Here is a 13,054-nt window from a genome sequence, read left to right on the forward strand (position 1 = left end):
GTCGTGGGACTTCAAGATGACCGCGTAGGGGGATGGGAAAGGGGGGATCAGAAGTATCAGAGGCCCCCTCCCAAAGCTGCGGTTGGTCCCACTTCGCGTGGATGGGGGACGATTGGAGGATATAAGAAGGGATAGGTTGGAAGGATCCTCAACCTTGTCGTGGTTTGGCCGATGAATGGTTCAGTCCCCTCGGGTGCCGTTGCGTCACCCGCGCTTCAGCAGTGGGAGAAAACTGCAGACCGGAGGGTGGGAGAGGACACTCCAGAGGGTGAGTGGGGTGCCGGGCTCCTTCTTTATTGTGGTGGGGTCCGCCCCCTGTAGGTCTCTGCAGCATGAGTAGCACAGGTGCCCACCTCACTTTGATGCATAGTGAGTCCCCCAGGTATTGAACCAGAATAACGGGCTAGCGGGATAGCAGGACGGGGATGAAGTTCAGCTGGCAGCCCAGTGAGGGTGTCAGTCAGCTCGTGATGATAGGCGCCGGCTCTCGTATGCTGTTAGTTTCTCCAGGGCTCTCTTTCTTCTCAGGGCGTGTTGTGTGGGGGAGGGGGCAGGCAACCAAGGTCCAGTAGGCTGACCGGTCTCTTCGGTCTCCGTCGTGGCCCCAGATATGTCACTGATTCCCTGGGTCGCTGCCCCCCCTCCTGATCAACTGAGTGTGTGGGGAGGGGGGAGGGTGGGGAGGGAGGCAGGTGTGTACAGGGGAGGAGTAGGGAGGCTCCCAGTGTGAGAAAAAGGCAAAGGCAAGGTCTCGTCTCCTCCTTCTCCCTTGTTTTCCTTATTTTCCCTTATTCTTCCTTATCTTCCCTATTTTTCCCTTATTTTCCTTAGTCTTCTTATTGCTCCTTATTTTTCCTTATTTTTGCTTATCCTTAGGGCCCCAGCCCCTCACGGGGCTCCTACCAGTGCTCGTTACCACCTCCTCTTGTGGGGGTAGTATTATGTCCTCTTCTTCTTCTTGTGGCTGGCTCCAATTCTGAGGGCGTTGTTGCTCCGGTCTCACGGAGCTCCCTCCCTTCCCCGCCTCGCGCAGCTCCCCAGCAGTCAGGTGGAGGGGGGGTGATGAGCGCATTGGCGAGGGGTGTGGTGATCCGGGGTCTAGGGAAGAAGGGGCTCCGGGATGTCACCGCTGCTCCCGGGCCGCACCGCAACCCTGTAATGGCGTCGGGTCTTGGCGCTGCCAGAGGCTGTAGCTTCAGGTCCTCTCCCGGGCCGCTGTGCCTCTGCACCGATTTCTGTGGAGCCCCTGCTCCGCGACACTCCTCAAGGGACACCGTTCCGACACCGTCAAGACGACCTCACACCCCCGGGGGGAGATGTTCGTGCCCCCGCTGCGCTCCCGCCCGCAGCCCGGCCCAGCCACCCTGTGGAGCGAAGGGATCAGGCAGCCATCAAGCTATGTGGCCAGACCTCGCCCCCATGGACATTCTTAAGTGACTCTGCAGGCCTTCCTGAAGTAAGGGGAACATGAAGACTTAAGAAGTTATATTGGAAAAAGTGCCCTGGGATCCCCGCAGGTGGGCGGAACTATTCAACGCTTATGACTATCATGGAAATACCCCTACGAGAGAACTGGAGTTACAGGTAAGTAACTATTCCTTTTCCCTGAAGAACATGCTTTCCCTTTTTGTAAAATGCCCTTCTTGTGGTAAAAAGAAGGCTCAAACTGATCCACACTCTAAATTAGTGTGCTTACCTCAAAGCCAATGTCCTGAGACCTGTAACCACTGCCAGAATCTTTCAAAAAGAACATTGAAAGACAGAGAAAGGATTCGGCTCCAATGCCTACAAGAGAGGGAGAAAACTACATCCACTTCTCTTCATAAGAAGGCCTCCTGAGAAAAAAGGGTTACAGACAAACGGCGAGCAAGATCTACCTCAGGAGGTAGGAAAATACCTGGTTGTTCCCCGTCAGCGTCTTCAGTTCTGTCGTTGTTGCATCAACGTCGTCAACCGATGTCGAGAAGCACTCCTCTGTAAACAGCGACACATGTGACATCAACGGGCATGACGTCGAAGACACAGTTGACTTCGAAGGACAAGTCTCCGTCAGCGGTCATCCACCTCTTGACATCGAGCCAGCACCGACGTGCTGATAATCTGTCAAGGGCATACCATGACGCATTGGCGTGGAAGCAATCAATGTCATACACATTGACATCAAGGCAAAGATCGATGTCTCCATCAATGGTAACGAGATGGCTTTTGAAGTCGAGACACAGACTACCGGTGGCAGAACACTCAACGTTAAGACATTCACCTTCAAGACATTCACTGTCAAGACACTCAACATCAAGACATGAACGGTCTCCGTCAACGACATTCCATCATGGTTTGATGTAGAGACACACCTCACCTATTCGGTCAACGTCTAAACAAACTTTGATGTCGAAACAAGACCGTTCACATTCTCCACAACATCGACCAACTGTGGCACATCAAAAGACAACTTCTCCTGCTACTACTTTAACGATGTCGGTGCCTCAAACCCATGACCCTCTAACATCCATACCAAGTAGGTCATCTATCATCTATTGTGTCCTCCAGTGCCTCATCACAGTCTGGGCAAGTCTCTCCTATAAATCTTTCACCACAGTGGTTGGAAAGCCCGGGCAAGAGCTCTGTACATCAATCTCCAGACTCACAATATTCACGGATGTATTCCTCCTCAGCATCCCTTCCAAGGACACCATCACAAATGCCGCCAGCCAAGTGGGTGACAGCACCATCTTCTATAGGTCACCCCGCACCGCAAAAAAGGTTCACGCACAAGGAGTAGATCGCCACAAGCATCTAGACCAAGGTCAAGATCTCGGACCTCTTGATCCTATCACCAAAGGCACAGATCATCTTCCTGATCTACTGCATCTACGTCTTCTACTAAAGACCATGTTAACAGACACTCCTCCGGTGAGAGTCTCTCCAGTGGACAAAATAAACACCTTCAATGAAGTGTTGGTTAGAGGAGCTCATAGGCTTAATATAGACCTCCCTGAACCTGCAGCATCATCGCCTGTAATATTTGAAACATTGCACTGTCGCTCCTCTTCAAGGCAGCTTCTTCCTCTGGTTCTTGGACATTTGCAACCATTCATGGACACTTTTCTCACACCAGCAAACTTACATGAAGCACAGTCAAGAATTCTAAAGAAATACAAGTTCCCAGACCAGGACCCTTTATTTCTCAGAACCGATCCTCCACCGGATTCTGTAATTCTTGCTGCAGCCAGGAAAACCCATTCAGTGGCGTCTTCATCAACAGTTCCTCTGGACAAGGAAAGAAAGCATCTGGACTTGTTGGGAAGAAAGATCTGTGGTACCTCTGCTTCCTTTATGAAGGTATCTAGTGCATCTGTACTTTTTTGAAAATATGACTGATCTCTCTGGGATTATCTAAACAGGTTTGTCGATAAGCTGTCTAGAGAAGACAGACAGGATTTTCAAGAAATCCTACAGGAAGGAGGCCTAGTAGCCAATCAAGTAATCAGCACGGCAACAGATGCCTCTGATCTAGCTGCTCATGGATATGCGTATTGTATATATGCAAGACGATCATCTTGGCTCCACCTAACATGACTCAAACCAGAGGCATAACATTGCATTGTGAATCTCACATTCACTGGGAATTTTCTATTTGGGGCCCACACAGATGAAGAAATGGCCAAAGTGAAGTGTGAATTGGATACACTCAAGGCCATGGGTCTAGAAAAGCACAAGGAATACTGCAGAAGATATAGACCTTATGATAGACGTCCATACCAGCAGAGGGTTCAAACCCCTCACTGGGCCAAAGGCAACAGCAAAGGCAAAGACGACCTTTCTACCAGTTCCGAAAACAAACAACAGGACAGGGAACACACACACAAAATCAGTCAGCAACCAAAACATCAGGGAAACAATGAGGACTCGCTTCCCCTGATCCTGTCACCCACTCCAGGGGGGGGGAAGTACTACAAACTATATAAATGAGTGTCCCTCCATAAAAAAGGGCTGTCAAAGAAGTTCCGCCTTCGCAGAGAGGAAAAGGAGTGTACCCCTGCTATGTTCTGGGACAAAACAAAGGCCCAGACAGAGCCTTCAGACTTATTTTATATATGGGACATCTCAATAAGTACATTCAAAAAGAAAAATTCAGAATGCCTGCCCTTTATCAAATCTTCCCCAGCTCCATAAAGGGGACTGGATGTGTTCCATAAATCTACAGGATGCATATTTTCACATACCAGTGGCAGTGAAACACTGCAAATTCCTTCACTTCATAGTTGCAACCCACCTTTACCAATACAGGGTACTACCCTTTGGCTGAAATCAGCCCGTGTACATTTTCCTACTATGTAGTAATAGTAGCAGCACACTTGAGGAACAAAAAGGTTTTTCTTTACCCATACCTCGACAATTGGCTACTGAAAGGCAGCACTTCAATTCAGATGATGCAACATCTCAAAATCACTTTGAATACCTTCATAACCCTTGGTCTTCAAGTAAATCTACAAAAGTCTATACAGACCCCAACACAGAGGCTGCACTACTTAGGAGTAACACTGGATACTAAACTCCAAAAAGTGTATCCTTTGGAGGAGACGCTATTATCAATAGCTCAGAAGTGTTACATCATCCTTCACACTCTACGACCAAAGGTCACTCCTAGGTTTCATGGCCTCCTGCATTTTCATGGTTATGAATGCCAGGTTACACATGAGACCTCTTCAAGAGAACCTGGAGGATCAGTGGAGCCAATTGGCAGACAAATGGGACCGCAGAATAATTTTCCTACCAGCGGCAAAAAACTCACTACGATGGTGGATTAATTGAAAACATTTGTTGGTAGGAGTCCCTTTTCATCAGAGCATTCCTAATCAAACACGGGTAACAGATGCATTGCGTCAGGGCTGGGGGGCACACACATACCTCTCACCAAGCCCAAGGATTGTGGTCAGGCAAGGAGCAGCAATACCACATCAACCTGCTAGAGTTGGGGACAGTTCATCTAGCCCTCAAGTCCTTTTATCCATCCATCAAGGACAACTCCATCTTAGTCCAAATAGACAACACAACCTTGATGTACTATCTGAACAAACAGGGGGGCACTCGATTTCGCCCTCTGTCTCTAGAGTCACAGACCATCTGGCATTGGCTACTAGGAAGGAGGCTGTCGATCACAGCCGTTCACCCTCCAGGAGCCCAGAACACATGAGCGGACTCCCTCAGTCGAAGCTTTTCAGACTCACACGACTGGGTGTTTCATGACAACGTCGTAAGAGACATTTTTCAACCATGGGGGTATCCTCAGATAGACCTGTTTGCCGACGATAACAAATCAAAATGCTGAGACTTCGCTTCCAGGTTTTACTGACCAGGGCCAAGGGGAATGTCCTATTGATACACTGGTGAGAGACATTTCTCCACGCTTTTCCTCCTATCTCCCTAATTCCCACAGTGATCCACAAATTCTACAGGGCCAAAACCAGGATGATACTAATAGCCCTGGTATGGCCCCGTCCATGGTGGTACACGTATCTCCTCCACCTATCAGAAAAGCCTCACAGAAGGCTTCCGTACAGACCTGATCTTCTCCACAAATCAGAGGGAAGGTATTTCATCCCAACCTTCCCTCGCTGAGCTTGACAGCATGGCTCCTGAATTCCTGAAGTATGGCCATCTAGGCCTCTCACAGGAATGCATGAATATTCTAAAGGAGTCCAAAAGACCTTCAACTTGGCGCTCTTATTCATTCAAGTGGAAAAGATTCTACATGTGGTGTATCCAGAACTGCTCCATTCCAATTCTGGCTCAAGAAGAGGTTATTTTACCCTACCTCCTTCACCTTGCAAAATCAAGGTTGCGGTTTTCGTCAGTTAAGGTAAATTTTTCAGCCATTACTGCTTACAGGAAATCGCGAGGCGTCATTCTTTACAATGCCAGTGGTTAAAGATTTTCTAGAGGGCTTAAGAAAAGTATTTCCACCAGTTCGTACACATTCCCCTCAGTGGGAATTAAACGTGGTCTTGTCTAACCTCATGGGTCCACCCTTTGAGCCTATACAGGAAGCCTCTTTGCAACATCTTACATGGAAGACAGATTTTCTTGTTGCTATTACTTCAGCCAGGAGAGTCAGCAAATTTCAGGCTCTCTGTTCAAAAGAACCCTACACAGTATTTCATGATAACAGGGTGGTTATAAAAACCCATTCTGGGTTCTTACCTAAAGTAGTGTCTGACTTTCATATTAATCAGACCATCTATCTTCCAACATTCTTTCCCAAACCATCTATGCCAGCAGAGAGATCTTTGCACTCCCTAGATCTAAAAAGAGTGTTAAAGGTTTATCTTGATAAGACTAAAGATATCAGACAATCTGATCAATTATTCATAAACTATGGCCCCATGAGAATGGGCATAGCTGCCTCAAAGCAAACTATTTCCAGGTGGATAGTCTCATGTATTGTATTTGCTTACCAATTGGCTAACAAACAATTGACTGCCAGACCTAAAGCCCATTTGACAAGGGGCAAAGCAGCAACGACAGCCCTTCTGAAGAATGTGCTCATCTCCAAAATCTGCAAAGCTGCATCATGGAGATTGGTACATACTTTTACAAGGCATTACTGTCTAGATTCAGATGTTAAGACAGACACTCAAGTGGGTCAGGCTTCTTTAAGAAATTTGTTTTATTAAAACAAGTAAACTGCTTGTGCTTCCACCTCTTTCCCCGCAGAAATGTGGGATGGGCTTGCGAATCTAGTCAGTGCTTATGACTATTGATGAGGATCTGCTGGAAGAGAAGGATAAGTTACATGTAAATCCCCTCCCCCGGGGACCCATGCACTGCCCATGCACTTGGCATGGGCAGTGCAGGGGCCCCTGTGTAGTGCCCTGTGTAGTGCTGCTGCACCCACCGCAAGAGACATTTTTCAACAATGGGGGTATCCTCAGATAGACCTGTTTGCCGACGATAACAACAAAAAATGCTGAGACTTCGCATCCAGGTTTTAATGACCAGGGACAAAGTGGAATGCCCTATTGATAGACTGGTGGGAAACATTTCTCTACGCTTTTCCTCCTATCTCCCTAATTCCCACAGTGATCAATAAATTCTACAGGGCCAAAACCAGGATGATACTAATAGCCCTGGAATGCCCCATCAATGGTGGTACACGGATCTCCTCCACCTATCAGAAAAGCCTCACAGGGGGCTTCCGTACAGACCTGATCTTCTCCACAAATCAGAGGGGAAGGTATTTCATCCCAACCTTCCCTCGCTGAGCTTGACAGCATGGCTCCTGAATTCCTGCAGTATGGCATCTATGACTTTCTGTGTCTCAAGAGAGGGGATGAAACGTCCACCTGCAAATGTGGACTTAGGCAAGTGTACTAACTAGCTAACAGGTTTCACACAGTTAAAACATGAAATTCCATCTAAATGATACATCCTACAGGTTCCCATCAAGTAAGAACCAATCAAAACCCAGTGTTGTCTCTGTACTTGGTGTCAGCCTCCTTACCATAGATAATACAATGCCAGTTTCTTCTACTGTTGCACAGAGGAGTATTCACTTCCTCTGCCTCCCATCCTGTGCAAGTGCGGAGAAACATTTGTTAACACATTATTTGTAAAACATATGCCCTTTACACAATAAACTAACAGAAACAGTTTTTAACAAGGACATGTCGACTCTGGTGCCTGAAACGAAGAGAACAAATTATTCACAACAAATAGAAAAGCAATGTTTACTTTTTAAAATGGAGTAAGATGCCTAGGCCAACTCTTGTCAATGTTAAGATGCCTATGCACTATTTAAAGTTAAACAAACATGGAAATCACTTGTTTCACTTAAACTAAGTGTACAATAATGCATGCACACATGTAAGTAATCGATATATGTGTTACAGATTACATTTCATGAATCGCAAACAAGTGATGGTGACATTGTGTCCCCACTGTCTGCGGACCATAAATAGATTTTGCCATGGATTAACATGGTGGCAGATATTGAATTGCACTTCAGATGTTCGACAGAGTCACAAAAACCTAATAACCATTGCCAGCATTGTTGCTGTGCACCTTTTACAGGATGAGGTGCATGACATTGCGTCAGACACATAATTAATAACTTTGAGCAAAGATTCAGGACTTAGGCTTTGTGGAATAAAGAAAGAATGTATGTGTTGCAGATAGTTTGGAATTTTTATACAAGATTTTAAGGGTTTCTCTAAGGAAGTTAAGGAGGTTGGTTTAGGTCAAGATAATATGGGACAGGCCTCTGTGACTTAAGGACTGATTTATTAAATTTTTTAAGAGCATCTGATATGAAGCACATGGGTCCAGGTAGAGACGTGTAAAAGTTAACATTTTGCGGGCATGGCAGAAAACGTTTAAATGTATTTTATTATAAATGTTTTTTGTGATGATATCTGAATCTGAACAGTGGCTTCATGGTTAAAAGACAATGGCCCTCATTTCAACTTTGCCGCCCGCCAAGATGAAACCGCTGCGCTGCCGCCAATGCCACCGCACTCCCGCAGTGTCTATTTGGAGATCCCCGCTGGGCCGGCGGGGAGAAACCTAGTTTCCGCCTGCCGGCCCAGCAGGAATCTCGGGCGCAACACGGGAGCCGGCTCCAAATGGAGCCAGCGGTTTTGCGGCGGTGTGACGGGTGCAGTTGCACATATCACGTTTTTCACTGTCTGCTATGCAGACAGTGAAAAGCTCCATGGGGCCATGGCAGGGGGCCCGCGACTCCCCTTTACGCCAGTCTTTTCATGGCAGTTCATACCGCCATGAAAAGGCTGGCGGGAGGGGGACTCGTAATCCCCTGGGCAGCGCTGCAAACAGCACTGCCCAGGGGGATAACAACCGCTGGGACCAATGTGGCGGGAAACCGCTGGTCCCGGCAGTGCGACCGCAGCGGAATCCCATGTGAAGCACCACCAGCCTGTTGGCGGTGCTTCTGTCAAAACTGCCCTGGCGGTCTTTGACCGCCAGGGTTGTAATGAGGGCCAATATCTTTCATTTTAGAAGTATGCAGAGGAGCCTTCTGGTTCATGGGAGTCTGTGGTTACTATAAGAACTGGCGCTGTGTGTGTGTGCTGAAATGCGATATTCGCATTGGCGCTGTGTGCTGTGCGTGTTCTGAAATGCAATATTGCCATTTTTTACATGGGGTCCATGGTGAGTTCTGCTCTATACTATGGTCTTATCCCACCTCACCCTGCTCTTGTTTCTCCCTGCTTTCCCTCCTGCAGTGGGGGACATTGTGTCCCTGAATGACTGGATTGATGGCGGCATTGTTACCTTGGACTGCCAGATGAAGGGCCGGGTGCCAGGCAATATCATGGCTGTGTGGGTGATCAAGAGGCTTGGCCAGGAGCAGGAGATTCGAGAGACCAAAGTGAACCGCTGGTCTGAGGATTACACAGAGTTGGTGAACCGTAACCGCTACTCATGCAGAAGTACCTTGGTGAAGGGTGGATTGTGTGGTGTGAAGAGGAGTTTCTCGTCCTCGCTGGTCTTCCAGGTATCCAAAAGTGAGGATGACGGTGCTGAGTTCATCTGCAGGTTCCTTAGTGCTGACAAGGTGCTTGCTGAAAAGTCTCGGGCAGGCGTTGTGATGGGTAAGCCTGATACTATTGTCTGCATTGGGCTTGCGTCTCAATATGTTTGTTTCCGCTCCTTCCAGCCAACCTGGTTCTGGGTACATTTGTTATGGTTTAGCTACATTGGGCCTGGCGATGGGTACATTTGTTATGACTCAGTTACACTGAGTCTGGCGCTGGGTCATTGGTTATGGTTATGCTACATTGAGGATGGCGATGCGTACATTTCATCTTATAGCCCCATAAAGGAATAGCCCAACAGTTAGAGCTGTAGTGTTGTATCATGCAAGCATGGGCAGAGTAGTTGTCTGTAATGATCTATACCCCTTCTCTGTTCATTCTTTTCCAGCTATTTAATACCAGTTTAATTATGTATATATAATGTTACAGTCCGCTGAATTTATTGGCCATCAGAGCCCCCAGCATGGCTGGCTCCATTGAAGGTTCAACTGGATGTTCCAGACCAATCTCTGTCACAGAAATAACAATAGCTGTGTCTGTAGATAGTAGTAAAGGAAACATCTAACACTAATTATAGAGATATTAGAGGAATTGACCTGTGTTATTCAACCAGGGGTTCTGCATAGAGGTGAAGAGGAAAGGGGAAAGGACAAACTCATAGTCTAATTACACGGGTGCATTCTCCCCTACAATCATAAGAAATCATTGATTGCATGGTAGTATGCAGCTTCTGTAAAGGGGCAGTGTTCCATCTTTGACTCCTATGTCAATCTGGATCTGCCAAAGGCTCTTGAGTGAAGTATCCAAGTGTAAGCTCGCCACTATTCCTAATTCTTTAGATGGTTGTAAAGATAGAGAGGTCTCAGCGTCTCAAAGAAGTAGTCGACATTTGGTCCAAGAGAGAAATATTGTACTCATGATTGTATACTGCGACTCCATTGGGCATCAGCTCAGAACTGCAGAGCTGTTTTTAATAAACTTAACCTGACCAGGGTAAATTGTTATTGTTTCCCTAAGGTAAAAGGGCTGTGAGCTATCCTCCTTGTTCTTCTTTGTTAAAGCTTAGACATTTTTAAATTGTCAGAGCCAGCACCTTCAGTTATTTGCTATTAATTTCCAAAGTAATTGACTATGAAAGTCATCCGCTTTGAACAACATGCTTTAATGCCTGTGTGGGCTGCCTAAAATGGTATTTTTGTAAGTATCCCACATCACCCTGCGAGCAAACCTTTATTACATTCCATAGTTCTTTTGTGGTTTTCCTGGAAGTAGCCTTAAAGCAGCTGGGGCTCCTTTATTTGTGGTCCATGTTGGCCCTTAAGTGATTGTAAAATCAAACCTGTAATATTCTGGAATTCATCTATGGTCTCCCAATCCATCAAAATAGGATCTACATAATACAGAAATGGTATTAAAACCTCTCTCACTATGCTATTTGTGTGATCATCAGGGTCAACTTGCACTGAAGACAGCCTCCTTCTATCAGTACAGGGCGTTTCAAATAGAGGCTGTGACCTCAAGAAGGATGTACATTTAGGGTTTGCACTACGGCCATTACCATGAACAATAGATTATGGTTGCTAAACTGAATTTTAATAACCTAAAACGACTGGATAAACATAGGAACGTGTCTAAAAAGTATCGTATAATTTAGAGTGCAAGGCAAATCCCTTCCGTAAAAGTTGTAAGGGCAGCCAGAACAGCTAAGCAACTTACATCTGTAAGGAAATGCTGAGGAAATCCCAAATCAAACCAAAATAAATTGTTTATTTATATAGTTAATTAAATGCATTTTTGCATAAAAATACATTAAAACAATGGTATCTTTCTATCCATAATCTGCTGGCCCTTTATGCAGAAGTTAAAAACATGGTAATCACAGCTGAGAGTTTCTGAAGGGCCTACGATCTCTTCACTAGTTAAAGCGATGAAGGTTATTTTATTTTCCACTATCAAAATTGTTGCAGCAAATCTTACCTACAGTTGTGATTCCTTACTTTCATTACTTTCAAAGACTTATTTCATGGCTGCTGCACATTACCAAAATCTCTGTTTATCTAATATCAGACATAGGCATTTTTTCAGATTATCTAGTAGTTGATGACAAAGACATTTGGCATTTAGGGGCATATTTATACTCTGTTTGCGCCGAATGTGCGTCAAAAATTTTGACGCACATTCGGTGCAAACCTTGCCCCATATTAAAACTATGGCGCCTGACCCCACAGACATCAAAAAACCTCTGTGTGCGTCATTTTTTGGATGCGGGAACCGCCTTGCGTTAATGACATGCAAGGTAGGCGTTCCCGTCCAAAAAATGACTTTATGGCATGTGCACCTTATTTATACTCCTGCATCATTTTGACGCACAGGAGGGGCGGGCCTTAAAAAACGGCGCACAGCCTGATGTGCGCCGTTTTTTAACACCTGGGTGAGGGCAGGCGTTAAGGGACCTGTGGGCTCACTTCCATGGTCTCTGACCATGGAAGCAGTCCAGAGGTGCCCTTCCCTGCCCCCAGGGACATCCCCTGCCACACTCTACCACCCCAGGAGGACACCCATTGATGGGGGGACCCATTCCAGGTAAGTGCAGGTAAGTTGAGGTAAGTATGATTTTTTTTTTTTTAAGTAGCATAGGGGGGCCTAATTTGCCCCCCCCTACATGCCACTGTGCCCAAAGGCCATGCCCAGGGGACAGAAGTCTCCTGGGCATGGCCATTGGGCAAGGGGGCCTGACTCCTGTCTTTGCTAAGACAGGAGTCATTTCAATGGGGGTTGTGTGTAAAAAAATGGCGCAAGTCTGGTCTGAGCCACGATTTTTTACTCAAACCTGACTTGCATCATTTTGTGACGCACAACCCCCATTTTCCCCTACGCCGGTGCTGCCTGGTTTGAGTAATTTGTTTTTTACTGTGACCAGCCCGCAGCCCCGGCTAACGTCAATCCTTAAATAAGGCGCACGCATGGCGAGTAGGAATGGCGTTAGCCGGCGGTAAATTTTTTGACGCAAACCAGCGCTGGTTTGCGTCAGAAAGTATAAATATAGACCTTAATTCTTAACCCCCCAAAGTCTCTATTTCATTGTAGTACTTGTTCATTAGTATTGGACAACCTTTCGGAAATAAAGGCGGTCATTCTGACCGCGGCGGTCGGCGGTCGCCGCCCGCCAAGCAGTTCCCGCCGAAAGACCGCACAGCGGTCAAAAGACCGCGGCGGTCATTCCGGCTTTCCCGCTGGGCCGGCGGGCGACCGCCAGAAGACCGCCGGCCGGCCCGCCCAGCGGGACAGCCCCTTCAACAATGAAGCCGGCTCGGAATGGAGCCGGCGGAGTTGAAGGGGTGCGACGGGTGCAGTGGCACCCGTCGCGATTTTCACTGTCTGCTAAGCAGACAGTGAAAATCTTTGTGGGACCCTGTTAGGGGGCCCCTGCACTGCCCATGCCAGTAGCATGGGCAGTGCAGGGGCCCCCAGGGGCCCCACGGCAGCCGTTCCCGCCATCC

The 13,054-nt window shown here is 47.0% G+C and overlaps 1 protein-coding gene across 1 annotated transcript in view; it reads left to right on the forward strand.

Annotated features, from left to right (window-relative positions):
- Positions 1–13,054, forward strand: part of LOC138304146 (uncharacterized) — a 621,705-nt gene that overhangs the window by 379,005 nt on the left and 229,646 nt on the right. The window contains exon 6 of the mRNA XM_069243948.1: positions 9,243–9,611. Within this exon, the coding sequence (XP_069100049.1) occupies positions 9,243–9,611 (369 nt within the window). The remainder of the gene's footprint in view (positions 1–9,242; positions 9,612–13,054) is intronic.

Source organism: Pleurodeles waltl, chromosome 7, assembly GCF_031143425.1.
Source record: "Pleurodeles waltl isolate 20211129_DDA chromosome 7, aPleWal1.hap1.20221129, whole genome shotgun sequence".
Lineage (NCBI taxonomy): Eukaryota > Metazoa > Chordata > Amphibia > Caudata > Salamandridae > Pleurodeles > Pleurodeles waltl.